Source organism: Aethalodelphis obliquidens, unplaced genomic scaffold (genome assembly GCF_003676395.1).
Source record: "Aethalodelphis obliquidens isolate GAN/ISIS:26980383/991018 unplaced genomic scaffold, ASM367639v1 scaffold13, whole genome shotgun sequence".
In the NCBI taxonomy this organism is placed as follows: domain Eukaryota; kingdom Metazoa; phylum Chordata; class Mammalia; order Artiodactyla; family Delphinidae; genus Aethalodelphis; species Aethalodelphis obliquidens.
In genome coordinates, this window is record NW_020837957.1 from 36,589,182 (window position 1) to 36,615,981 (window position 26,800).

Here is a 26,800-nt window from a genome sequence, read left to right on the forward strand (position 1 = left end):
TGATTTTTTTTTTTTTTTTTTTTTTGCGGTACGCGGGCCTCTCACTGTTGTGGCCTCTCCCATTGCGGACACAGGCTCCGGACGCGCAGGCTCAGCGGCCATGGCTCACGGGCCCAGCCGCTCCGCGGCATGCGGGATCCTCCCGGACCGGGGCACGAACCCATGTCCCCCGCATCGGCCGGCGGACTGTTAAGCACTGCGCCACCAGGGAAGCCCTGCTTATTGATTTTTGATTGAGATTGTGTATTTTGTGAGAATGTAAGTGGCTACATGATCATTAATAGTAATCCACTTATCTCAGCTTTTCAATACAAGAACACCTCTTTAAATGGTTACTTGCTTATGAAACAAATTGATCCTTATCATAATTACAAAACTTCCTGTGGTAGCAGTTCAGGGTTTATGTACTATCTTGCTTTCTGGTGGCATTTTATAAAGTGAACAATGCATTATTTAGTTAGGAAATAGAAGCAGCGTGCATCTTCTAGTTACAAATTATTAGAAATAGGTCAAATATCCTGTTTAGTTAAGTCTATTTACCCATTAACTAATTATTAATAATATAGGGGTACTTACAGGAAATTTTGGATCCTGGAACAGCTTTTGCCTAACAGAATTTTTCCAACTTTGGGCTTCCACCACTCTGTCCTTCTACTCCTCCCTCTTTTTAATATCCTTCTTAGCACGGCATCATTAGGAAGGTAAGTTCAGCAAGTATAGTAAATCATGCAAAGCTTTTCAAAGCTCAAAGAAATGTATGTTGCTGTTTACTATTTTGAATTATTACCCATTCTCCGACTTCATTTGCCTAAGCAAAGATAATTTAGAGCTCTTTATGTAAGGCAGAGTTGCTTACCAATGTAGTGAATTTAACTCTTTCAGGGGCTAAGGTGCTCATAATTGATGTAATAAAAGAGCACAGAGTTGTTTGAAAGTGAAACGTTGATTTTTGTCTAGAGAACAAGAAGTATACTTTGCCAGCACTGTTTCCCTCACTCCTATCTTGGGACTGAGCCAAACCTGCAGTTTCACTTTCAGTTTCTGAACATGTCACCTTTTTTTCCTTTCTTTTAACTTGGTGGTGGTGGTCAGTGAAAATATTTCATGAGTTTGATTCATTTGTGAGTTTATTGCAATTTATCTCATTCGTTGAAGAGCTGTCACTGCTATGATCATAAGAGAAACCATGCTGTATACTAACTAATTTAAGGAGCTGAAAATTGCATTTTACAATTACATTTAGAACATGTTATCACTATCAATGCATTAAAATAGCAGGAGCTCCCATTGCCACCCTGATTTATGGGCTTGTGTGTCTTGGGGGGAATTTCCACTTGTTCTGTAAGATTGGAATGCTTAGAATTTGTCTGTACGTCCATGTTGAGTGGGAGGGGACAGAGAGTCTTAATGAGAAAGACTGATAAATATCACAGTCAAAAGGCAGAATTGCATAGCTTTGCTCATTTTAGTGGCTCATTTTGAAATAAACTTATTAGTTTGAGCATTTTGTGCTATCCCTAAAGGAAGACACAGTTGCTTCATTAGGATTTTAATGAGAAGAGTTCTGATGGTACCATTTGCTGCATATTATAGCAACTGTTACAATGAAGAGTTTTACATTCTACTATGGGAATATTGAAAAGAGAGTAATTCAGTGTCACAATTTTGGTGGCATTTTATTTCCCCTGAGCGAAAAATTATATGTGTGTGTGTGTGTGTATGTATATGAATTTTGGGGTCTTTTCAAAAATTTATAATTCAATTATTGTCAGTCAGTTCTAACTCTGGACACTTGTCAGAGAGCAATAGAAAGTCCAACTAATATACGTATCGAATACTTAAAAGATTAAAGTAGAATAACACAGATCTGTGCTTACTTATCCTTTCTAGAATTTCATTTTTTACTATGTTGCTCTTATAGCAAAGTGTATACCTAGACTATCTTACCCAACCAAGATTTCTTTATATAAGAATGATAGTCTCAAGTATGATAACGAGAACAAGCTTTTTTATCATAAAGAATATAGAAGACACAACCTACTTAGATTTTTTGATAAGCTGAAAAGGGTGTGCCAGAGGAGGATTTTCTTCCAATTTAAAAGTATTCTTCAATGTTAAACTTACTTTTGGAATGTTCCATTTCTTCTTCTCATATATGGCACCTCAGCAGCTGGAGCAAAATCTGACTCATGATCGGACTTGGTGAATAAATATATTCAACAAGCATATATTGAGCATTTAATTATTATTATTAAATTTAATTCAGAGAGCTAGAGTCTACCTGGAGAGGCAGTATAGCATTGGTATTAGGAGGCTTAACTCGGGAGCTGGACTTTGTAGTGCTGATATGTATTAGATATACGATCCTGGACCAATTGTGTAATTTCTTTGTACATCAGTTTCTTCATGTGAATGATGGGAATAAACACAGTGTCTACCTTATAGGATTGTTGTGAGGATTAGATTAACTAATATATAGTATATTTAAAGTGCTTAGAACTATGTGTTGAATATGTGTAATTCTTCAAGAAAATGATGTTATTATCATTATTGCTATTTGGAGTTTGACTTATACGTATAAATTCAGTATCCACGTGGATTACATGAACTAGGAAAATCAAAATCATCATGTTCTATGGTGCTGCCTAAAAATTAAGTTTTCTTATTGGTGGCTTGGCTTCTGCTAGGCAAATTTATAGAATAGGCAACTTCCTCTTTTTTTTTCTCTCAGCCTTGTATCTTTTTGTTTCTTTGTCTCCTCTCTTCTCCCATAAGTTCCCATAGATGCACACCCATCATCATTTGTCACCAACTCTGCCAGCCCTGGTACTTGCAAGCTGTCCCTTGGCGTCACAGAGTTCTGTATTGACTATCTGAACTTGAATGATTTTCACTCTGAGCCAGAAACCCCGAGCTTCTCTCCTTCTGTCCCCCTTCCTTTCTGGGAATGCTCCCTATGTGCCATAAGTACCGGCTGATCATTCCTACTTTGTTGATAGCCTCAGCATCACATCAGGCTCACGGTATTGCTCTGTTGTCTACACCCTAACCCTGAATATTGAAAATAGACATTGAACATCTTTTGGTTTTCTTGATCTCCTCTGTAATTTAGTATTTTCTGGGGAGGAAAGTGGGCACTAGTCCAAAACCATTTTCTTGAATATTGCCAAGCCCTGTAGCTCTTTACCTGAACTTCTCTAAACAAAATTAAGAAAAATTAATAATTCTTCCCTTTGTGCCATTTTGATGTTTATGCCTCTTTTTACTGTCAGATTTTACCTGCCTGTTTGTTAGTTGTCTTTCAAAGAAGAGAGATTATGCAGTATATACCCAGCAGAGGGCCCAACACTGCCTTGTACACAGTATGTGCTCAATAAATGTTGGTTAAAATTAATTTATTTGCTTTTCAGCCTTATACTCTTCTGTATACTCTTCTGTGTTTACCATTCCCCCATAATTTCTCTATTCTCCTAGTTTACTCATTCTCTTATTTCCAATAATGTGTAAATTTATTTTTATCTTCTAGGCCTTGCTATAATTTGTTATCATTTCTTAACCTTCTGGCTTTGTTTACTTCTCTCTTCAATTTAATCTCATGATTCATCACTTTAGCCCCCTCTCTTGTCAATACCCTGAACTTTCTTACCCTCTTGTCCTTCTGTTGTACCTTTCTGGGAAAACTGTAAAACTGGTTCAGTGCAAGATTATTTTTGATACCTTTCTACTCAGGCTCCCGAGCACCACTGAAGAAAATTACAAAACCATGCTAATTTCGGCCATATTAAACTGTGTCATGCAGAGACCCTATTTCATGTCCCTGACTAGCTCCCTGCCAATCATAATTTTGTATAAAAAGCACTTCTAATGTTTGACCAAGAACTTGGATTCAGGCCCACTCCCTCACCATTAGCAGTGTATCTCACTTCCTAACTGACAGGGAAAGCAGAGGCTATTATGCTCGTAAAATCACAGTATGTTTTATAAGCAGTGTGCTATGCCTTTGTAAGGCAGACTATTTCTTTTTAATAGAGGTTCAAATGGCATTATCATAGATTTTATTTTAATCTATGACAGTGTCACACATAGTTAATAAAAATCCACATAGCATGCTTAAAAGCATTATTTCTCCATTTTCAGTGTTTCTAGATAATTACCAATAAACAGCTTAAAGTCTAAAAAAATGCTTTTTTGTGGGACTTCCCTGGCGGCGCAGTGGTTAAGAATCCGCCTGCCAATGCAGGGGACACGGGTTCGAGCTGTGGTCTCGGAAAATCCCACATGCCGCGGAGCAACTAAGCCGGTGCACCACAACTACTGAGCCCATGTGCCACAACTACTGAAGCCTGTGCTCCTAGAGCCTATGCTCCACAAGAGAAGACTGCGCACTGCATCGAAGAGTAGCCCCCGCTCGCCGCAACTAGAGAGAGCCCGCGCTCAGCAACGAAGACCCAACGCAGCCAAAAAAATAAATTAAAAAATAAAATAAAATAAGTACTTTTTTGTATCAAATTGTGAAACAGCCCTTGTTTATGTGCTGTTAATAATGGTATTATTGCCTCTTTTAATAATTCATATTCTCTGTATTTCTCCTCATATTAGCAAGGCATAAAATCATCAGAAAATCTTTGATAAATTTAATTATTAATTTTCCTAGATTTACCATTGTCATACATATTGAAATGCCTTTAAATCTATCCAGAATCTCCACCTAGCTCTAGGAGGGTAAAGCTCTTTTTATAACAAGTCTTCTATGCATTCCTACCAGCTAATGGTCAGTTTCAGTGGAGAGATTATTGATGTCCCCAGTGAATTTTGAACCTTGCATATATGGGCCGATGTACAGGTATTTCTAGCTGAGTGCCATGGTGGCTGTCCATCATACTCGGTGTCTCATTTGGACTGACAAGATTGCTGAAGTCAAACCTACTTGAAAATGCTTGGTCATTAGTGTCTTCCGGTCATCTTCAATCTGCCGAAACTTGACCTTCAGCCCTTTCATTTGGGTTTCCATTTTTAGAACATATTGGAAATCTCTCTGAGTTCTCAAGTTTAAGACTTCAATAGACTGAGACATGTTTTGAACCTGTTAAACAAGAACATTGGCATTATTGTCTGTTTACAGGTATATACAATCACTACTGAAGTAGGAAAAATGACATTAACATTAAAAACCGGAAGTGCCAAATCCATAATTGCATTTCCACAGGACATACTTTCAGAAGGCTAATTCTTCATGATAAACATTCAAATAATTTAGCAAAAGAAAACTGTACCTAGGCAGGAAATAATAAAATGGACATTCTAGCATTAGAAATGACTAAATTTGATATATCAGATTTGATATATCAGAATTTGATATATCAGAAAAATAAATTAAAAAAATAGAATATTCATTCCAGGGCTTAGTAAGCATAAGCTCAATCTATTAAATGTTAAGATAAGTTGTTTCTTTAAGTACTGACTGACTTCCTCAAGGTCTGGGATGCTTAGCAATTGTGGATGGTGGTGAAGTGTCCAGCAGATCTAGCATGCATTCATTCCAGTACAGTTACTTCAAGCTGCATCTGAAGTACTCCCAGGGGTGAGGCTGAACTGAGCAAGATGAGTGGTGGTAGCATTGGGACACCTCCTAACTCAGAGACCATACTGTTTAAGAGACTTGGAAAATGGCCACTGCATCAAGTGTTTGGTAGATAGGCAATAAACATATGTTAAGGTGATGGTACCATCCCAAGTTCATTGAGCCCCAGGCTATTTAGAAGTGGGAAATAGGTGACCTATAAAGCATGTAGAAATGAGGAAAGAAAGACTAATTCTTATGGCAGCAGAGTCTGGAAAACAAAGTGAAAGCCTCTAATAGGAGGAGAGCTATTAAATGAGTTGAGGAATAGAATATGACTAAACTAATTTAAAGGATACAATAGAGCTCTATACTTTGGTACTCACAGTATTGTCTACAGAGCAACAACTTGGCATCACCTGTGAACCTGTCAGAAATGCAGAATATTGGGGCCCACCCCAGAGGTACTGAGGCAGACTCTTCATTTTATCAAGATTCCCTAAGTGATTCTTATGTTTATACATTTTGAGAAACATTGCTTAACATGGAGGAATATACATGAGAAAAGTAAGTGAGAAAAGCAAATGTAAAGATCTTTATATAATTTGAATCCCTTTATTCTAAATAAAATTCACCTCTCTCCCTCTCTCTTTCTCTCACTATGTCTCACACGTACACACACACACACATACACACACTTGAGCACACTTATGTAAAAGAAAGGAGTATATAAGCAAAAAACATGGAGAAAGATATGGAAGGATTAGAAGAATACATATTAGGTGGTTAAAATTAGTTTTCTGGTGGGGTTGGTGAGGTGTGGGTGAGAGGAGAAGTAATAAATATTGTAGAAAGAGGTCCCTGATAAATATTGCATATAAATTTTATATACATAAATGAATACATGAAAGCATGGGCTCAAAAAATGGGATTTCAGATGAGTTTTACTTCATTTCATATATTTTTATGTGTTATTCCATGTATTTTAAAATAAGTATTATTTATGTAACACATAAAAAAGTTATTTTCATTGTAAAACCTTGTGAGTTACAAATAAGGAAGGGATTTGTTCAGAGACAATTTCTGTCATCAGGTAAGTCACAAAGCTAAGTGGACCAGCTAGCTTTAAAGAGCCCGTTGTCAATATATTCCTCAGCATTGGAACATTCAGAAAAGGCAGTGAATTCTGCTGCTTTGGCTTGCCTCAGTTCCTCCACTTGTTTTTTTTTGTCAGAGAAGGTCACATTTTTCTGTTTCTTTTTCTGCTGTCTTGATCCATAGTCCTGTCCTTTATAAACCCTGTCTTTTCGGGACATACTACAGTCTAGCTTATATTAAATCTAATTGTGTAATGTGTGTGAATGGGAAGCAGAAAAGTGGCTGCCCTTCTGTAAACTCATTGAGGTTAGAATCTGTGTCTTATTCATACCTTTTATTCCCAAGACCTTACACAGAACTAGGCACAGAATAATTGCTCAATAAATATTTATTGGGTAAAATTATCTTAGGCTTCCAACAGTAGTAATATGTAACAAGTATTTTAATATTTTAACAAAAGTATCTTTCTCCTGTCACTGGTTTAGCTATAGTATTACATGACCCTCAAATATTTCTTAATTTACTATCATTCCTACATTCAGAAAGCTTCATTTAAAAAAAAACTTTGATGCAGTGCAGAATTACTGAGGCAACATTGAAAGCATGGTAACTGCATCTTGGATGAATGCAATGCTTTCAAAATAATTTTCAACTCCATTATGGTGAAGCATGAATAAAGAAAAGCCATTTGTGTTAAAGAAACTATCTACACATTTAAATATGACATTTGTCTATGAAAACACGCATCTCTGGCATGTCCAATATTTTCCTAGGAATTCTGTGTACTTAGGCAGAATCCATACAATTAGAAAATGATAGGCAAGTGAGATATCCTGGATAAAGTTAAAACAGCCTCTCTTATTTTGCCTCTAACTTACCCTGTCAATTTAATTTTCAACTTTGTGTTATGTGAAAATGCACTGAGAGAATTTTTGCTGAGACTTGATTGTGACCTTCAAGCAGAATCATGTATAATTATAAGAGCTACATTTGGGGTGATGGCTAGAGATGGAGCTGTCTAACTGCGGAGGATGGTTCTGGGCTGCCTTTTGCTTTTCCTGCTGGCTGTACCTAGGACTGTTCAGTTTCCCACTGATTATGGAGACCCACTGAGAATCAGTTTCCTTGGTGATACTTGAGATTGGATCCCCATGATTACACTTGTGGGAAGGAGACTCATTCCTCTTTTAGTCTGCTTATCTCTGATGTCCTGCTATTCAGCTGTCTACACATGCCCCTGGGTAGACTGTCTACATAGTGTGGCAAGCTCATTGTTACTCTTCACTGATAATTTTTTGAACTCTTTATTTACCTTGGTTCTTTGTATAAATAGAACGTCTGAGGCCTTTCTGAACTTAAACACAAATTAACTTAGATTTTCACTCTCATTTATAATTAGTGTGGAGGCCACTTGAAAAAAAGAAGCCCTACAGTTCAGTATGCTTGGATAGCGTTGGGATTAACAAAAATAAACAGGGATTTCTTTACTGTAGGTCTTCACAGAACCTTTAGTATTAAACCATGTGACGGAAATCTTCAAGAGTTAAGTATCATGTACCGTGTTTCTTAAAATTATTTTATTGGAGGATGTCATCAGCATCCTATTCCAAAAATCACAGTTTAGGAAATATTGACCTAGACAATGCGGGCCTGTACAGAGATGCTACATAGCTAACAGACAAGCATTTTTTTTAAGTGAAAAATTTTAGTTTGTGTGCACTAAGACCTGATGTATTGTGAAACCAATTGTAATTTTTCTAATATTCAGTAGTATAAATACTTATTCAAAGTATTTGACAGAGCATCAGTTAAATAAGTGTGGGTACCACCAGTGGCATTTTGAATGACACTGGCATAGTGTTGAGAAAATGCAAAGTTGATCTGGTATGGCTCCACAGTCTACTGGTTGAGTGACATTGATAAGTTTTTTAGCCTCAAAAAACACGTTTCCTTTTATGTAAACTTAGAAGGGCAACAACCTCTGCTATAAGGTTTGAATGGAGCAGATACAATACAATAGATGGGAACTATTGTTATTAATATTATTCTCAATAAGAATATTCCCTTACTGTAGAATAAATCAATCCTTTAGTTAATAATGAAATGGGCTGCTTAACGGTCACACTCCTATTTGCCATCTGGTACCTTGGATATTTGTAAAACTATAGAGAAGCCAGCAAGGGACTGGCTCAGTCTGCATAAGGAATGCTGCTTTCAGATGTTTTTTTCTTTGGGTCAGTGCAGCAAACCAGTGCTACTTACTTCCTTCAGGCCACTCTAAATAGTACACACAATTTATTATTCCTCTGTTTCCATAACACTACCAAATGGCGAATTTGATTGATCTAACCTGTGGTGACCTTGATTTTGTTAATAAATTTTGTTTTTTGTCATTTAGGTATTGATGCATTTTTTTAAAACATCTTTATTGGAGTATAACTGCTTTACATTGTTGTGTTAGTTGCTGCTGTATAACAAAGTGAATCAGCTATACATATACATATATCCCCATATCTCTCCCTCTTGCGTCTCCCTCCCACCCTCCCTATCCCACCCCTCTAGGTGGTCAGAGTGCACCGAGCTGATCTCCCTGTGATATACAGCTGCATTTTTAAAGGTGTGATTTTCTAGAATTTCGTTAAAACGGTAAACAAATTGCCTATTGGATGGTATGGTCATATAAACTTCAATGATTGCTTCAATCAATCCCCTTAGTTGTACTTTTCATACCTTATTCATCCTTTACTAATTCCTGGTTTTATCATAGCTCTGGAATACATTTCCCTCTGGACATGAAGAGAATAATATCCACTTTCTGACATTCATAGTTCATTTGAATTTTTCAGCTGATTTTTGAAGAAATGTCCAAGTCTATGTGTGGATGTGTGTATGCAATGCTGTACTGAAAATAGTAACAGAAATAAGATTATCGAGTCTAAGAAAATGTTTCTCATCATAGTTGATGTAGAAAGAAGATATTTTTGCATAGAAAAGAAGATGGAGTAAAAAGTTAGTAATCTGAGAGGAAATACAAGTTAATAGAAAAGGAAAATTGGATTTAAAAGATGAAATCTTTTTACCAACATAATTTATTTCCCTAGTAACCAAACGATATTAAACTATATGTTTGAACTTTTTCATAGATATAAAGAAAATCTATGAAGAGAAGAATAATCGTAGTTCATATGTCATGAACAGTTTTAACAGTTGAGAGGCACGTTAGCTGGGGTCATTAACTTGAATGACAGTTACATTTGCTCTTGTTTAGGGGACAGATATTGAAGGAGCAGGGAAGACTGGATCTTTTTAAAAAAGAGACTTAAGAAGAGAGAGCAAACAGGTGATGATGACTCCAAGGGCAAGGGCAGAAAAAGCAGACTAATCTCTGTATGAAAATATGAAAAAAAAGTCTTCTTAAAATCTTAGGGCATCGTTATACTTCCAAGTAATGTACACTGAGGAAAGTTATTTTAATTATATGGCAGTGGAAGAGAATTACTGTAGTTAGACTTAAAATTGCATAAACTAGGGATGTCTGTATTAACAAATTCAGTGCTTTCATTTTTCTAGCTTCTCTTAATTTTCTGTTAAAGCTTCCTATTCAGTGCTATAATTGTGTAGATGATCATGGAAAGGATATTGCACAGAGTGAATTGTTGAGCATGACATCCTCTAAAAACACATACTACCTAATTTATCTTATTATCCCTGAAGATATTTAAAATTCAAATATGTTGTCATCCTTCCATCACTCTGGCCACCCCAGCTGTCCAATTATATTCAGAGGCCAACACAGTGGAAGTGTGAATGAGGAAAATTGAAAGAACCATTCACTGTTTTTTTTCCCTCCCTAAACTAAACATAAATAACCTTTCATGAGATGACTTTCGTCTGTGAAAGAGAATAAATCAAGGGCATTCAGCATTTGATTGTTATGGATCCAGCTTAAGTAAATTATATGGAGAGAATGCTGTTGAATGAAATTGAAGAACTTAATGTTCAAAGGAATGACTTAGAAAATGATGTTAAATACTTGGAAGTATTCATTATCTGTCCAGATAGCTTGCATATTGTATGCCATTATTTTAACTTCCCTGCAAGATTGTTAATGAGATCGAAAAGTATGAGCTCAAAGAGCCTAGTGTGATCCTGAAAGTTGAGGCTGAATTTCTGTCATTGAAATAACATTTCATACTATTTTCTTCTTAAGGAGAGATAGACTAGATGTTAAGAAATATGAGAGAAAACCAGTCTTAAGGCAAAATTGGGAAAAGTAAAAGTCGTATAAATAGAACAACAGAGCAGGAATCTTGAGGTACTACTTTAAAGGAAGGGGAAAGTGTTTATTTGAGAAGGGGTACAAAAATTGGAAGAACCCTCCTCACCATTACCTGCTTTCCCATAATTTCTTTTTCAAAGAATAGTATATTTCAATAAAAATATTCACAGGGGACAGAGGACACCTACCTTTTCCAGCAGCTGGCGAAGCTGCCTGCTTTTGGCATCCCGGGAGCACAGGTTTTGTTCTGGAGCAACCACTGTGCAAATGCATCGTCCATCAGGATCCTGTGCTGAGCTGTATACCTGCCACCCTTCTTTGGGACTAATCTGAGTCTGAGGAAATCAATAGCACAAAACACAGAAAACACAGACAAAGAGAGAAAGAGTGTGGGTTTGTATAATTGTAAGCAAAGCATGTTATTTTTTGATATTTAAAGTTTGTGATTTTATTCTCTAAAGTTAAAAAGAAAGAGATTAAATAATTCACATAGGCAGCACAGCTTCGTTCAGTTATACCTTCCTTTTCAGTGCTCAGAAGGAGAATCTTTTTCTTTTGATTCCATATTATTAACTATTTATTGATCCTACACCACTTCCTAATGCTTTCTGTCATATTTGGACAATTTAATGCAGCTTTAGAAGTATCCACTAAATATTCAATACTTAGTCACATATCACCAATCTTTCTACACAGGCTCTGTTAGCTTGTCTTCCTCAACAGTAAGTGGTAATTAGTAGTATGTATTTTTCTGATTATTACTCATGTGTGATATTCTGAAGCAAAGTCCTCTCCCAGAGAGCTTCCCATGTATTGAAGGGTCAATTATTAATAAAGCTGGAAAGGTATCACATGAGAATATAGGGTAAAAATAATTAGACCAGCATTGTTTTGCAAAGGATATAGAGTCTCAGAAGAGTTAAAGATAGTATTTTCGCATAGGCCACCGAACTGATCTTCCTAAATTACTTTTGTGCACTTGTCACCCAAACTCCCTAGAACCCTATCTTAAAGTGACATTCCTGTTCTCCTGCAGTCTGCCTCCTATTTATGTTTCTAGTTTTTCTGTATCTTCCTATAAGAAACTTCTTTCCAACCAAATTGGTCTTTTTGTGTCCTGAAAGCGTGCAACCTTGTTTCACATCTTTGTATGTTACTCATTTTGTTCTCCTACTTGGCATACCTCTCTTACAAACCTTCAATTTACTCAGTCCTCATGGTTTCAACCTCTTCTGAAGGATTGTCTGTGTTATTCTTTAGGCACTTAATGTGTATTTTCTAGTATTATTATCTGTCTTTCATATGTCTTTTTCAATAATTAGTCCATATCCAGCTACAGGATATATTGGCTACTTCCTATCTGCCATATCAAGTACATTCTATCAAGTACAAAAATAAGTAACTTATTTTTTGTCTAGTTATTTTTCAGAAGAACTCTGCTTTGAGCATACATTCTTCACTATGCAATCAGAAGCTGTTGTGGATGTCTTAATGCACAGCCCAGAGAGACACTCATTCATTATTCCAGGTGCTGAGAGTGGCAGTGGCTTGACTCTCAACTGAGTTCTCTTTGGGGTTTGCTGAGGCTGAAGAATGCTGCCTGCTCAAGGTCAGACCCTATTACACGGGATAGCTCACATCCATTGACTTGCTGATGCATGAGTACAAAGAACGATGCTAAGAAGTAGGAATAATTATTATTCCCATTTCACAGAAGAGAAAATTAGTTAACTTGCCTAAGAATGCACAGTTTGTATATAGTAGAGCTATGTATGAAGCCAGAGCAGTACTGTCCAATAGAATGAGAGCCATGTGTATAATTTTAAATTTTCTAGTAGGCAGGTTTAAAACAGTAGAAAGAAACAAGTGAAATTACTTTTAATAATATATTTTATTTAACCCAGTATATCCAAAATATTATAATTTCAGCATGTACTCAACATAAAAATTATTCATGAAATACTTTACATTGCTTTTTTCTCCTTTTTTGTACACTCTTTGAAATTGAGTGTGCATTTTACACTTATAGCACACCTCAACTTGGACCAGCCACATCCCAAGTGCCCAATAGCCACAGTGCCCTCCTTATTGGACTGTATAGCTGTAGAATCTTGCTTTTAATTCCAGTGCTATGGCCATATTAATATGATGCCGAACATCCAGATAATCGTTCTTAAAGGTCAATCATATGGATATTGGAAAACCTACCTGACAGGTGTTACATAGACAGACCATCCAGTTTGCATCTGAGTTTCTTTTTCCTGTGGAAATATCAGATAAACCAGTGGGCCTCCTAGCTAAGCTCTGACTAACTTCTGCAGCTGGGATCTGAAATTCTTCAGTCTTTGTCCTTCCCTCTATGGTTTCCAGGGAATCAGCAGATAAGGAGATATTTCTTATATTATCAGGAGAAGAGGGAGATGAATTTTGTCTAGATAAGAAGGTCTTTAATGACTCAGGCTGGAGGGGCTGGAACAAGGAAAGATGAAAGAAAGGCTGAGATGGGGCTAGGAACATGGAGGTGAATGGTGCCCAGCAGAGAACTATTTTGCACAATGCCCAGTGTTACTGGGCTGGTCTGTTTGCCTTTAGACTGGAGCACTTTGCCTGGTAGGAAGCAGATTCTTAAAAGGACTAAACCAGCCTGACCACTCTCCACAGAGCTGCCATAGTCTGTGGCATCTTCTGTCTTGTAATTTGCGGCAGAACAGATTTAATCTCCTACTTATTCTCTCCCAGGCCCTAGCTCATCACATACCATCAACCAACACACAGATTTTTTCCTTTCAAGGGCTTTAGAGAAAATTACTATAGGGTGCTTATAGGCATTCCAACAACAATCATGGGGAAGCTATAAATTATAAACTCACAAAATTCCAAAAGACGTCACAGTCCTTGTCCTTAGTCTGTAATGAAAAGGAAATGGTGCCAAACCTATCTTTTAGTCTCCTTTTTCAGATAGCTCATAGAAGTGTCCTATGCTACCTTTTATTTCTGAGGTATTGGATTCATTATCATTTCTTTCTTTTGATTCCCCTTACTCCTTCTTTCTAGCATTTATGCCTGACTATGATTGGGACAGAAAAATGTACTTAGAATTATATATTGTTGGAATCAGATAAGATCGTAAAGACAATCTTTTTATACTAAAGAAGAAAAAATGCAAAGAGATCATCTACAGAATAGAGATAGGTACAGCTTAGCAGAGTAGTTTCAATGATGTAATTAAAGGTTTAAGCTGAGTAACAGTATGGAACAAATATATCTCGACATAGCCTCTACAGTTTCAACTAGGCTTTTCCTGACATTGGACACAAATCTCAAATATGTCAGAAAATTAAGGCTTCTCACTAGAATAAATTTAGCTTTTGTATAAAGGAGCAGGGACCACCCAATTATAATATTAAAATATCTTTAACAGCAGTGCAAATACTGATTATTAAACCTGGCATCATTAATATTGATGTTCGCTTGCCAGGTGTTTGGCTAACTAGTAAAGAGCTTATAATGTCAGGGCAGGGTGTCAGTTGCTCTCTGGAATGAGGGAAGCAGAAAAGGTGAATAGGGTTTGATGTTCATTTAGCATTCTTCCTGAAGTGTCAGCTTAATAAAAGTAGACTCCGGTTTTGTTTGTACTTTCAATTGTCTTCTTGTAAGAATTATTGAAAAGAGCCATGGCCTTATCTACTACAGAGTTAGTCTGAATGATCTCAACTATAGCAAGTTACCTCTCTGGCAAGAAAAAGGTAACTCAAAAGAGAAAAAAGCTAGTATAAAAGATGAGTGCTTGACAGTCGTGTGGGTTTGATAGAGACTTCTGTGTCAGGTTTAGTGATAAAATAAAGGAAGCTTTATGAGCGTCTCTAGTGTTCTCTTTTATGGCACCCATATTGGCATTGAAAAGAGGATAAAAATAAAACCAGCTAAGACCTCAGGTGGAAAGAAATATTTAGATGGATTTTGGATACCAATGAGAAAAGACCTGCTCTCATTTTAACTTAAAAGAGCAGTTACTTAGGTGTCAGTAAAACTCATATAATAGTAATAGCAAACATTTATGGTGCTCTAGCCATTAGTTGGCAGTTCACATACATTACTGCCTTTGAATATCACAGTAACTCTATGAACCAGGTGATGTTATTCTGCCCATTTTATAGGTGAGGAAACTGAGACTTAGAGACAGTAAGGAACTTGCTCAAGGTCTTGTAGGAGGTAATCAGCAGAGCTGAGATTTGCACTTGCACAGTCTGATATCAGAGCTTGAAAGTTTAACCCCCATACTGCACTACCAGTTATCTGAAATTCCCTTTTATATATGATGAAGATAATTCTGGTAGCATTTTCTGAACTACCGTGAAGCTGACTACTTGGACCTGGAGGGTGCATATGGTTTATTGCTATCCAAAGCATTGCTGATCACAGTGATTACTGATGCAGTTCTCTTTGAACCTTTTGTGTTAATTAGAAGAACTAAATGAACTATTTAGCAGTTTTTAATATTACAAAACTCATGAAATATTTAGGCATGCTCTAAATAGAAGAATTAAAGTGATAATTTTAACAATTGGATTTCAAGTTTGGATTTTTTGCTTACAATTTAATTACAGAGCTATGCTTTATAAATACAAAGCTACTGTGTGAGAAATCTCTCAGAACGTCAGGGGCTTTGAACAGGAAAGAAAGATCCTGAAGACTGAGGTTAAAAATAAAAATTAAAAAAATATCTTGCATTTCAGCATGGTTTTCTTTTTATAAAACCCCTTCTCTTGTATTAGTCTCACTTCTTTTGAACCAACTACCCTTTGAAATAGACATTATCTTATTTACGAGGAAACTGAAACGCAAAGAACTGAAGCAATGTTTTCCAAAGTCACCCGTTTAGTAAATGTTATATATGGGACTTATACCAATTTTCTCCAGTGTTCAGATCAGAGCTCTTTATGTTCATCCTTTGCAGGTAGATTGCAGATAGATGGCCTATGTCCATTCACCAATAGTTGAAAAAACTTCGCTTTAGAGGAGATGCACCCAGCGAGGGCATTATCCAAACAATGTGGGAACAAGTAACAGTTGAGACTCCAAAGGAATAATTAGCAGTAAAGGCTTGGCGAGACACAAGTGGAGGGACAGGCAAAGGGACAGAATTCTGATTCTTTGAAGAGGACAGAATCACCTGGTTGAACATTGCTAGGTCTTATGTTTATGCTGAATGTCTGGGAATTTCATAAAAGTACAGACTGAGGAATAAGTACAGAAAGAAGAATAAGGGGTCAAGCTACTGAAAGGGGTGTACAAGGTAGGGGAAAATAAAGCAGAAAAAAATCCATTTACTAAAACCTATTCAATTTAGAGTAGGAGATACCTGATGATTTAGAGGAGATACCTGGTGAAAAGTCCTTATAAATTATCTGTCTGAGGATAGGTTTGGTCTCAGAGAATGAAATGTGGTTTAGCATGCTAATGACTTTAGTTGTGAAGAGAAGAAATGTAGGACAGGAATGATAGAGATGTTGACAGACCACACTAAAAGAAGCTGTGTTCTGGAGGATGTGTTAATAAAGATGTCACTGCATAGCAGTTTTCCTCCTATTTCTTATGAGACTAGTTGGAACTGAAATAAGAAATTTATATTCTTCACTCAAGGCAACCTCAAGGCTCTAAGAAAAACAACTGTAAAAACAACGGCAAACAGTTAAACACAAAACCGAAGACACCCTCAAATTCAGGTTGGTTGATCACTTCTTCTCATATTCTGGAAATCATAATGACTCAGAGTTGGGAGGGTCTTAGAAGTCATGTCTGGTCCTATGTCTTTCCACTCAGTGACACTTCTCGTATGTATTCTCCTTGTGTTTCCGCTTGAACTCTGCATGATAAGGATTTCCCTGCTTCATAGGCAGCCCCTTCCATCGGTGGAAAGCTAAAGGACTGGCTCTGAACTTCTCTCTTAGTAATGTTCCCCCTTTTGCTCTCCTTCTGCTTTAAGTACTTAAGAGTAAATCTACTCTCTTACCCATACCACAGTTCTACTCTAAAAAGGCAATTATCACATTCTCTGTGACTTTCAAGATTTACCATTCTGTTCTTTCATCCATTTCCTTAATTTGTTTAGTTGGTCTTTCACAAAATAGACATTGCCTAAGGATTGGGGGAAGAAAAACAGTGGTACAAAACAGAGAAGTCAGATATCTTCATCCAGGACTAAAAAAAAAAAAAAAATTGGTGAGTTAAGAAACTTAGAGAATATTGAGAGTTTGTATCAGAGTATTCTACTCATTATCCAAAACTTAAAACTGACTAAGGCATTGAAGTAGTTATTTATGAGGAGAAGCTGGCTAGACATTTGAAAATGTAGCAAAACAAATCACGGAAGCCCACAGGTCCCTTGGAGGCCTCTTCCCACCACAGCGGCAGGGCTGATTGAGAACAGCTGGTGTCTGCTAAATGTCCTCTGCTTATTTAATTATTCTTTTCCAGGTTCTTCCTGGTGTGGAATCCACAGTGTGAGTGATTTCTCAGAAGCTCAGCCTCAGGGGGAAGTTACTCTGCATCAGAGAGACATGCCAGAAGGAGCCTGAGCTTTCTCAGAGCCCAGGCTTTGTCTCTGCAGACACCCGCTCCTCCGAAGGCAGATGGGCCCAGTTATAGATTAGGAGGGGAAGGAAAGAAAGAGAGAGAGAGAGAGAACAGGGCCAAAGAGGAGGATAAAGGGATGTTTCAAGATTCTAAGAGAAGCCAGAGGGAGTTTATTCCCCTAATAAGGAGCAGTGTTTAACTACTTACAAAAATATCCTGGAAATTTAAAAACCTGTTTCAGCTTTTGAGACAATCAAACGTGCACTGCCTATTTCAGAGGTACCTGCCATAAACAGATTTAATTGCCTTTAATGATTAAAACCCTATATTTCTTATTTTTGTTTTCTCAAGGTTATTTGAAACTACCATTTTAAAGAAAGACCATATTCATATTTCTGTAAATCTGTACTTTTTGCCATCTGCACATCCCACAAACACTCATAAAACAAATTTTAAGACCTACATTATTTATTTGTTCATTCATTCATTTTTGGGGGGGTGTATACAGACTTGCAAGCACAGACTTTCAAGCTTATACCATTCGTACTGTCTAAAGTGAGAATGTAGAGTGAGAGAGTTGAGAAGGGCTGGACACCATAGCTCTACTTACTGGGAAGGGAACTGTCAGCCCTTCCATCTAAGGAAAGTGGAGTCCAGGGACATAGGAAACCACCTGAGATGGACAGAGAGAACCTAGTGTGGCACTAGGGACCAGGAGGGGCAAGGAGAGCAAAGGTGGGTGAGATGACTTCCCTGGTCAGGACTGCAGTCAGGTGACTTCCCTGGTCGGGACTGCAGTCAGGTGACTTGCTTCTACCCTTGATTCTGTCATTAACCAGAGAGGGGAAATCTCTTTAGTCACTTAAACATTTGGGGTCAGTCTTCCCACTTGCAGAATGAGGAGGTTGGATTAGATCAGTCATATTTCCAGCTAAGCTCCTGAGAGTTCTAAGGTTTCTGTGGAGGCATTTTGACCAGGGAAAGGGGTTGATTATGTGGGGAGGGAACAGATGATAGAGGCACAGTAAATGCCTCCCCCCAATAATTTATTATTTGACACATGATCTGTTTTATATATTGGATTTCCACCTCAAGATTCATTCAACAAATATTTATTCTGAATGTATTACATAAGATTTAATTCTAAAAAAAAAAAGGCACTGCTGCCAAAAAATAGTGTAAAAATAACTGGCCTGGATAGTTTCTAAGATCCTTTCCAGCATTAACATTTAATGATCTTAATGTAGGAACTAGATTCATTCATTTCTCATCATGGGAATCCTAAGATATGAGCAATTATCTTGAATAGTTAAGGTGGGGAAATTACTTCTGTAATATTTGGCACTTCTGTAAAACATGCACGCACACACACACTCATTCACTCACACTCACACACTTTTGCAACATGATTTCTCCATTCCAGTGAATAACAGTGTAAAATTTTCTGAACTTTATTTATTTTTTGTCACTCAAAAGGTGACTCAGTCGTGTCAGAACATTTGTAGACCATACCAATATTTTATATTTTTCAACCAACAGATTACTAATCAGAAGAAATCCATTTTCTTTAAATTACTAATTTAAAGAAAATGGATTTACTTTAAACTCATAAGAGAGCAAGAAGTTCTAAAAGAATCATGCATAATTTTGGAAAGTTGATTCTCCTCCATCAACAAGAAACAGGAAATAACCAAACCAATATCTGTAGACACAGAAATTATACATATCAGAACCAAGGTACCAAGTTTGAAACATAGCTTTTTCATGAATTGCTTAGCTAGGTTCATTTCTTGAAAGAGTTAATTCAACAACTAAGTTGTTAAAAATCACCAGGTACTTGAACATTGAGGAAATTTGGCTCAGTAAATATTAAATAATGTAAATTTCTTTGTTTTGTGATTGCTTATTGATGCCATGTCATGGTTTCTTTATAACTACAAATGTCTTTTACACCCTCCTGCCACACACATCAAACAGGGAAGGAGGGGAATCTCAATAATGGAGGCACTGAGGTACCATAAGTGGTTCAAGGGAGGTAAAAATATAAAAGCAGGTCAAAGTGTGCCTCACATGTGCTCTGCTGTTGCCCTGAGCACCAGGTTAATCTGGCAAATTATGTAATTAATTTGATCTGGCTCTACTCAGTTAATTACACGTTGATTGATAGAGTAATTATTATTAGTAACTGCAAACATATCTTCAAAATGGAGAGTTGCTTTTTTTTTTTTCTTTTAAGTATCTGACATTTTCTGATCTGTGGGAGCAGTCCAATGGTAAAAAACAGATAAACATAAAACGGTAAAGGGCTCTGAATACTAATTGTTTCTGTACTTATTATTTGCTAGCAGGGAAATTGTTTTTCCAGGTTATTCCTTCTATTTGAATTTGTAAGCTTCTATTTGAAGAACCAATAGTTTTCATTTTTATTTGAAATATTTTAGAGTATTGCCAAATAAACCATGAGAAAAGACATTTGTTATAATGTGGGAAGGGTTAAAAAGCCACTAATCGTAGATGAATGAAGACTACAGAGTTAGACTTGTGACAGAAGAGTTTATGAAAAAATTAAACAATACAGGGAGATGATTTTATCAAGTAAGTTTTCTGTTCGTGATTCTTAGCTCTCTTAAAGGATTTTTTGGTCATGCTTTAAATTGCTGAGTTTTTTTTTTTATTATTCATTTATGTTTAAAAGAGGTTGGTTTCTCTGACTGAATGCATTTCAGTCACAGGAATTGAATTCCAAAGAAGAACCTGCTATAGTAAAACTAGATTAGCTAGAATATACCCTATAGCATATTCTGTAGGAAAAATTATGGGGATTTTACAGATGTTAAAAGAAGTAAAATAATAAGAAACAAAACATATTTTAAAAGAAAGAATTCTTCAAAACCTCAGAACAATATAAATTAAAGCTTTTCATTAAGAATTTGATGAATCTAGTATTTCCTTTCACAGCTAATTTCTCAGGCAGTTCGTTTATTCTTTGATGTAACTTTAAAGTGTTCCTAAAGGAACATCCATGACTAAAGTTACCACATAAATATTGTATTGTTGAAGAAGACCTGTAAATAGAGAAGCAAAATCTCAGCCTTTGCAGTTTACAAAATAAAGCCCACTGGTTTAATGCACTTACTTCCCAAGACGGCCAAACCCACCGGAGTGACTTACTAAGGTATCTGGCGTTGATAGCCTCGTGGTGTTCAGTCCTACCAAGGATGGGAGAGTTTGGGACATCCAGTTTGATATCATTGCCATGGTGCTAAGCACAGCGCCAAGCTTCAGCAGTGGAAGACTCATTGCTGTGGAGCTAATGAGTTTTCATAGTGACTGATTAAGATCCTGGTTCTGGGCTGGCAGCGGGAGGCGTGACTGCAGCACGCCACATCTACAGCATGAAAAGAGATCAACTTCCCAAGCTCTAATCATGCAGGGAAAGCTCACAGAACCTCTTTCCCTCACCCTCACAGGAAGTTCCCTGCTCTTCCCTTTTCCTCCTTTACCAGATACTTTGCTGGATCATCAAACAAAATATTCTTGATAGGGCTTCACTGGTAATTGTTAGAGCAGAGGTTGAAGGAAGGAGGAAATTAAGCTTTTCCTGCTCCACTATATAGTCAGTTACCATCAACAGAGTTCGCTGCCTCTGGGATTTCTGTCAGTATAATCAGCTGCTCTTTATCCTTCATAAAAATACATAGCACCCTTAAATTGAGGTCTGTCAAAGCGCGCATTTCAAACACCAAATTTAATATCCACAGATTTCTCTGAGCATGGAAAAAGTGCTTTTAGACAAAACATGAAAGCAAAGTCTGAAAAGAATATCCAAGATGATTAGATAATTGAGTAAGAAATTATTTTTTATATAGTAACCTAAAATTAGCACTGTTGCCTCTTAAAAAAAATTGTCAGAGATTAATAGCTACTGCCTGTGGAGGACATTGCCCTAGGCACCTTACATGTGAACAGACAGAAAAGGCAGCCTTGGAGAAAAGCTCCTGATAAAGAAATTTCATAGGTTCCCAGTTTTGCTTTCACGAATGGATGCTTAGCAGTTTCTCAGGCACACAGCAAACTCAGTTAACTCTATTTTCACCTTGTGAAGAATGACAGACCAGTACCGCAAGTCTATGTCATGAGAGAACATGTGACATTAAAAAAGCACAAGACTTGGCTTCTGTGACTCCCCAGGGAGTCTGAGGTCTAGCTCCTTGTTCTCTTGCAGTTAGTTGAGTGACTGGCCAGTGAATTAAAACTCCTTAGCTTCACTTTTTTTTTTTTCCTGCGATATGTGGGGGGTGGACTCCCTGCTCTCCAAGGCTCCTTCCAGCTGTGAAATTCAATGATCTGTTTATTAGAATTCTGACGGCAAATGTATATATTGAATTTGCGGCTTATGGGTAATTTTATTATATTCTTTTTACAAATACTGCAAAATTGTCCACATCCAAATCTCAGGTCCCAAATGGAATAAATCAGAGGCTCTTGTCTTATATAATATATGTGGTTTAAAATAAAAATACAGAGAGAAGACATGAAGGGAAATGTGGGTGAATGAAAATTAAGTGAAAAAGAATCATATGAAAAGGAAAAAAATACTGTTTTGATTCCTTAGGAGAATTCTGGAATTGTTTGTATCTGGAAAGATATGCATTTTCCTTAAACAGTTTTGGCAGGAGAAATAAAGAGAATATCTTTAATAAAATTGAAAGACATATATATTTATAAAGGTGTGTGTGCCTTTATTCTTCAAAACAGCTTTAAACTGGGGTGAATACTGAGACTCCTCAAATCTTCCTTGCATATATTACCTTGAAATCCAGGCTACATTTTTTCTTTCAGAATACATCCAGATGATTTCAGCTGACCCTTATTTTTTAACCACAGTGCCCAGAAAACCAAATATTAGGTATTTTTGTCCTTTTCAAAAATCGTATCATATGCAAAATTTAACATAAAAGCACCATAGTTTATATATTAAACTTAGTATTAAATAACAGCATTCATAGAAAGGACTGTTAAATTTTACATTATTATTACAATGTGGCAGTAACAAAAAGTAAAGTGGACATACAAATCTAGTTGTTTGAAAAATTACCAGGAACTCTATCTGACTTGAATAAAGGAGAAGAGTCTCTTTTAAGAGCTTAGCTTCCAAAATTGAAAACTAATATAAATGTAATTACTGGATAATTTAAGATGCCACATGGCAGATGGTAATTATACTTATTAATGAGCTATCAATCAACAAAATAATAGCTTCTTTAGAAGAATATAACATGAATGTCAGGGGAAACCAGTACTCTTATTTGCAAATTAAAAAGAAATGAAGAAATAAAGAAAAATACAGTATAAATGGAAAGCTTCTTGCAATTTCCCAGAGATGCAAATACCTGCACTGAAGAACTGAAAGAGAACAACAGTGAAAGTTTATGATTTGATGATGTTTATGAACAATGTAAAAGCTATAATGTGTGGTTTAAAAAAAAAACATTTAAATGGCACACATTGAAATAGAAAAGCTTACATTATAATGATTGTTAGTTATGGGAAATAAAATAGCTATGATTTGTAAAAGGTTAAATAGTTTGCATTGCTCTCATAATCTAGTAAATTGCTTTTAATTTCCATTTTATAAGTTGGGTTCTTGTTTGCAGATGGGGAAGCTGATTTTTCTATGTGGATGTAGCAACCTGTGTTCAGGGCAAGAAACCCAGTGGTTACAGAAGTCCCACAAGCATGGTGTGAATGTTGATGGAGTAAAGTAGCAAGAGACAAGGCTGGAAATACTAGCAGTTACCAACTCCCAGGGCTTCACGGTCAGCCAAAGATGTTTGGATATTATCTTGGATGCAATTCAAGAATTTTAAGCAAGACTGTGAAGTCATTAGTTTTATGTCTGAAATTATTACATTGGCATTTTCATGATGCAGGATAGGCTGATGGGGGTTGTAGGAACAGCAAAGCATATCAGAGACAGGAACATAACTTAAGAGCATATTCTCATAGTTTAGGCAAGAGATGACGAGGGCCTAGAAAAAGAAACTGTTAGTGGAGCTCAAAAGGATGGATGCCGTAAAGAATTGGGGTGAAATCGATAGTGATTGAATAGATGTGAGAAGTGTGGGAGAGGAAGTTATTGATTAATATATTTATTCATTAGATATTTTATGGTAGACTTTTTATTACCCAGAGTGATTTCATGATAAACCTATATAGTAAATAATCAGTAAGCAAATAATTAATGACCAACAAAGACTTACAGGTAATCTTATGTAATATTGGCATGTGCTGTCATTGGAATTTTATTTTTCTTTGATCTGGAGCACGAAAGTTTAACATTGCTTTGGTACTCAGTACACTTGCTAGTCTGGGGACTACCAGTATGGTAGGTGTGTGTGTTGTTTTCTGGGGAACCTAGCTTGACTAAAAGAATAGGTGAACCAAAGTGACCTCTCGAAAAAACAAAGTAGACCCTTGCTAGCAAGGAGGAAAAATAGGAAGAGTGGCATAAAGTAGAGGAAGAGGCTTAAAGTTTATGCTAACTTCGTACTCAGTCACAGAGGATGAAGAGAATAATACAACTTTGCTGAGTGACACAAAGTCATTCTGGGTCTCTGGAACTAATAGTCCAACTCAAAATAGAGAAAAAGGACTGAGGTTCTTGCTTCTTCCTTCACTGAGAAGTCAAAGCAATTACAAGAGAACTTCCATAAGGTCCCATTACTCTACCTACCCACCTACCTCACCTGTGCCCACATGACTCTACCTTTTCTCCTGTTCCACACATAAATTGTTTGTGTTCCTAGGTAAGGTTGATTCCCCCACTCTGCACTAGATCAGTGCCTTTCAGACTACCATGCATAGGAATTACTAGGAGAGCTTGATAAGACCCAGATTCCTTTGTCCCACCCTGAGAGTCTGACTTATTAGCTCTAGCACAGGGGCAAATAATTTGCACTTCTGACAGTCTGCCATTCTTGGACCACCTTTGAGTAGACTGCCCTAGATCACATCCATCTCATCAATTCAGTGACAGCTCTCTTAATCCTTTCCTCTCTTACTGAGATCAATAAATCTTCCCACTTTAATGGGCCATTCACAGCAGGATATAAACACCCACTTATATCACTCATTTTAAATACAAACAGGTAGACAGCAGTTTCCTGATCCTATTTTCTCTCCATTTATTTCCCCTATCACTCACTGTCCCTTTGCAGCATACCTTCCTGAGAGTTGTCTATACTCACCATCTTCAATTTCTCTTTCCCTAATCAAGGTTTTGTTCACATTTCTCTACTCCACTGATACGACTTTTATCAAGGCTACCAATGATACCATGTTGCTAAATCCAGCAGTCAATTCTCAGTCCTCAACTTTCCTGACCTATGAACAGCATTCATCAGACTTTTACTTTATCCTTCCTGAAATAATTTCTTCACTTGTGTTCAAGGATACCACATCCACCTAGTTTTCCTTTTACGTTCTGACTTATCTTTCTCAGTCTCTTTTGTCGATTCTTCCTCATCTATATGCTAATGACTCCCAAATTCATTTCTTCCTCGCAGACCTCTCCTATCAATTCAGTCCTGTATATCCAATTATCTACTTGACATCTCCACTTGGATGGTTAATAGACGTCTTAAATTGAACATGTAAAAAAAAAATGAGCTTCTGATATGCCTTTCCCATCTCCAGCAAACAAAACAAAAGAAATAAACCAAAAAATTATATACATGCAACCATTCCTATAGTCTTCTTCATTTCAATTCCATGGTTGAAAAGTTAGATTTCAGCCTTAACTTTTTGTTTTCGCATCTCTTATCAGTTTCATCATCAGGTCTTTTCATCTCTACTTTCAAAATATACCCAGCATTCCGCCATTTTACACCACTCTCACTGCCACTATGCTGCTCCAAAGTCATCATCATCTCTCATCTGGTTTATTGCAAGAGCCACTGCTAATTGACCTTGTACCACGTCAGTCCTTTTTTGAACCCCCAAAAGAGTGATTCTGTTAAATTGTAAGTCAGATTATGTTATTCCTCTTCTTAAAACTCTTTAATAGATTCCCATTTCACTCCTGGTAAAAGTGAGAATATTTGGCATGAACCATAAGGTTCTGCATGATCTGGCTTCCTCTTATTTCTCTGATCTCATTTCTTATAACCCTTCCCTTCACTGGAGTCACTCTGGTTCTTCAGAGATGCAAGATAATTTTCCACCTCAGGGCTTCCAGTCTCTCAAATGTCTTCACACTTCCTTTTTGTTTTAATTCAAAGATCACTTTCTCATAAGATCTTTGCTGACCACACTATCTCAAATTTCTACACTTTTCATCTGATCATTTCATGTTGTCTTTTGCTGGTTTACATTTTTTCTCCTTAGAACTTATCACAGGTTAGGATCGTATATATTTTAATTATTCATCTTGTTATTTGTTTTATCCACTAGAAATAAAGTTCCATGAAAGCAGGAACGTTGCCTGTTCTGTTCACTGGGGTATTCTCTATGCCTAGGAGAATACCTAGTACATAGCAGGTTATCAGTAAGTATTAAATTAATGCATAAATTAATATATTATTGTTTTGTTCCTGAACTTCCCTCATTGTAAAATGGAGACCATTTTAAATGCAAAAATTAAAATAGAGCCTCCCCCCTTTGTTGCAAAATGAGCCAGTGTAATATTGTTGCATTTTGCATGTGTGTTGTTACGTGTACATGATGAACGTATACCTGAGTAAAAAGATAGTGTAAACTTAAAAGTTAAGAATGCTTTTTCCTTCCAAATTTGATATTTAGAATGCAAGCACTTTTGGTCTAAGCCAAGAAGTACTGTGTCTCTTATTTTGACTTCTCTTGATAAGCCTCAAGTCACTGGAACCCTGAATAAATATATGAAAGCACTCTTCTCCCCTTGCCTTTGGCTAATGAAGTTTGCCTCCAATAACATAGGGGAGGATGGAAGGGACTGTAGGCTATGGAAAGGATGAGTTTAAATAAAATGAATTGGAGAAGATGGAGATCTGAGTGTCCATTCACTCAACTTCCTTTCATTTGGCTCCTGGCAATCAATTAGGGACCACCTGTAGCTCCTAGAATTCAGTGCTTTGCCATTCTTGCCTTGAGGTTTCAGGGTTGTCTTAAAAGTGTTCACTAAAGAAAGAATGTATTGAGTGAAAAACATTAGCAAAATTCTCTAAAGGAGGGATTTCTGTCTTCTCATCTTTGCCTTCATCTGAGAAGCCGACTGATGCTCTATAAACCCGGGGGATCCTCTGTTGGCA

General features: G+C 36.8%; 1 protein-coding gene across 5 annotated transcripts in view; it reads right to left on the reverse strand.

The window, feature by feature from the left end:
* The window catches only part of OLFM3 (olfactomedin 3), a 195,873-nt gene that overhangs the window by 33,116 nt on the left and 135,957 nt on the right, over nucleotides 1–26,800 (reverse strand). The window contains exons 1-5 of one of the 5 annotated variants that reach the window (XM_027114498.1): nucleotides 20,668–20,813; nucleotides 18,945–18,962; nucleotides 11,907–11,915; nucleotides 11,126–11,261; nucleotides 4,928–5,083 (exon numbers count right to left, since the gene is read on the reverse strand). In XM_027114498.1, coding sequence (XP_026970299.1) covers nucleotides 4,928–5,083; nucleotides 11,126–11,261; nucleotides 11,907–11,915; nucleotides 18,945–18,962; nucleotides 20,668–20,813 — 465 coding nt within the window. Of the gene's footprint in view, nucleotides 1–4,927; nucleotides 5,084–11,125; nucleotides 11,275–11,906; nucleotides 11,916–12,184; nucleotides 12,207–18,119; nucleotides 18,144–18,944; nucleotides 18,963–20,649; nucleotides 20,921–26,800 lie in introns of those variants that run through there. The other 4 variants (XM_027114497.1, XM_027114499.1, XM_027114501.1 and 1 more) reach the window with 4 other exon arrangements.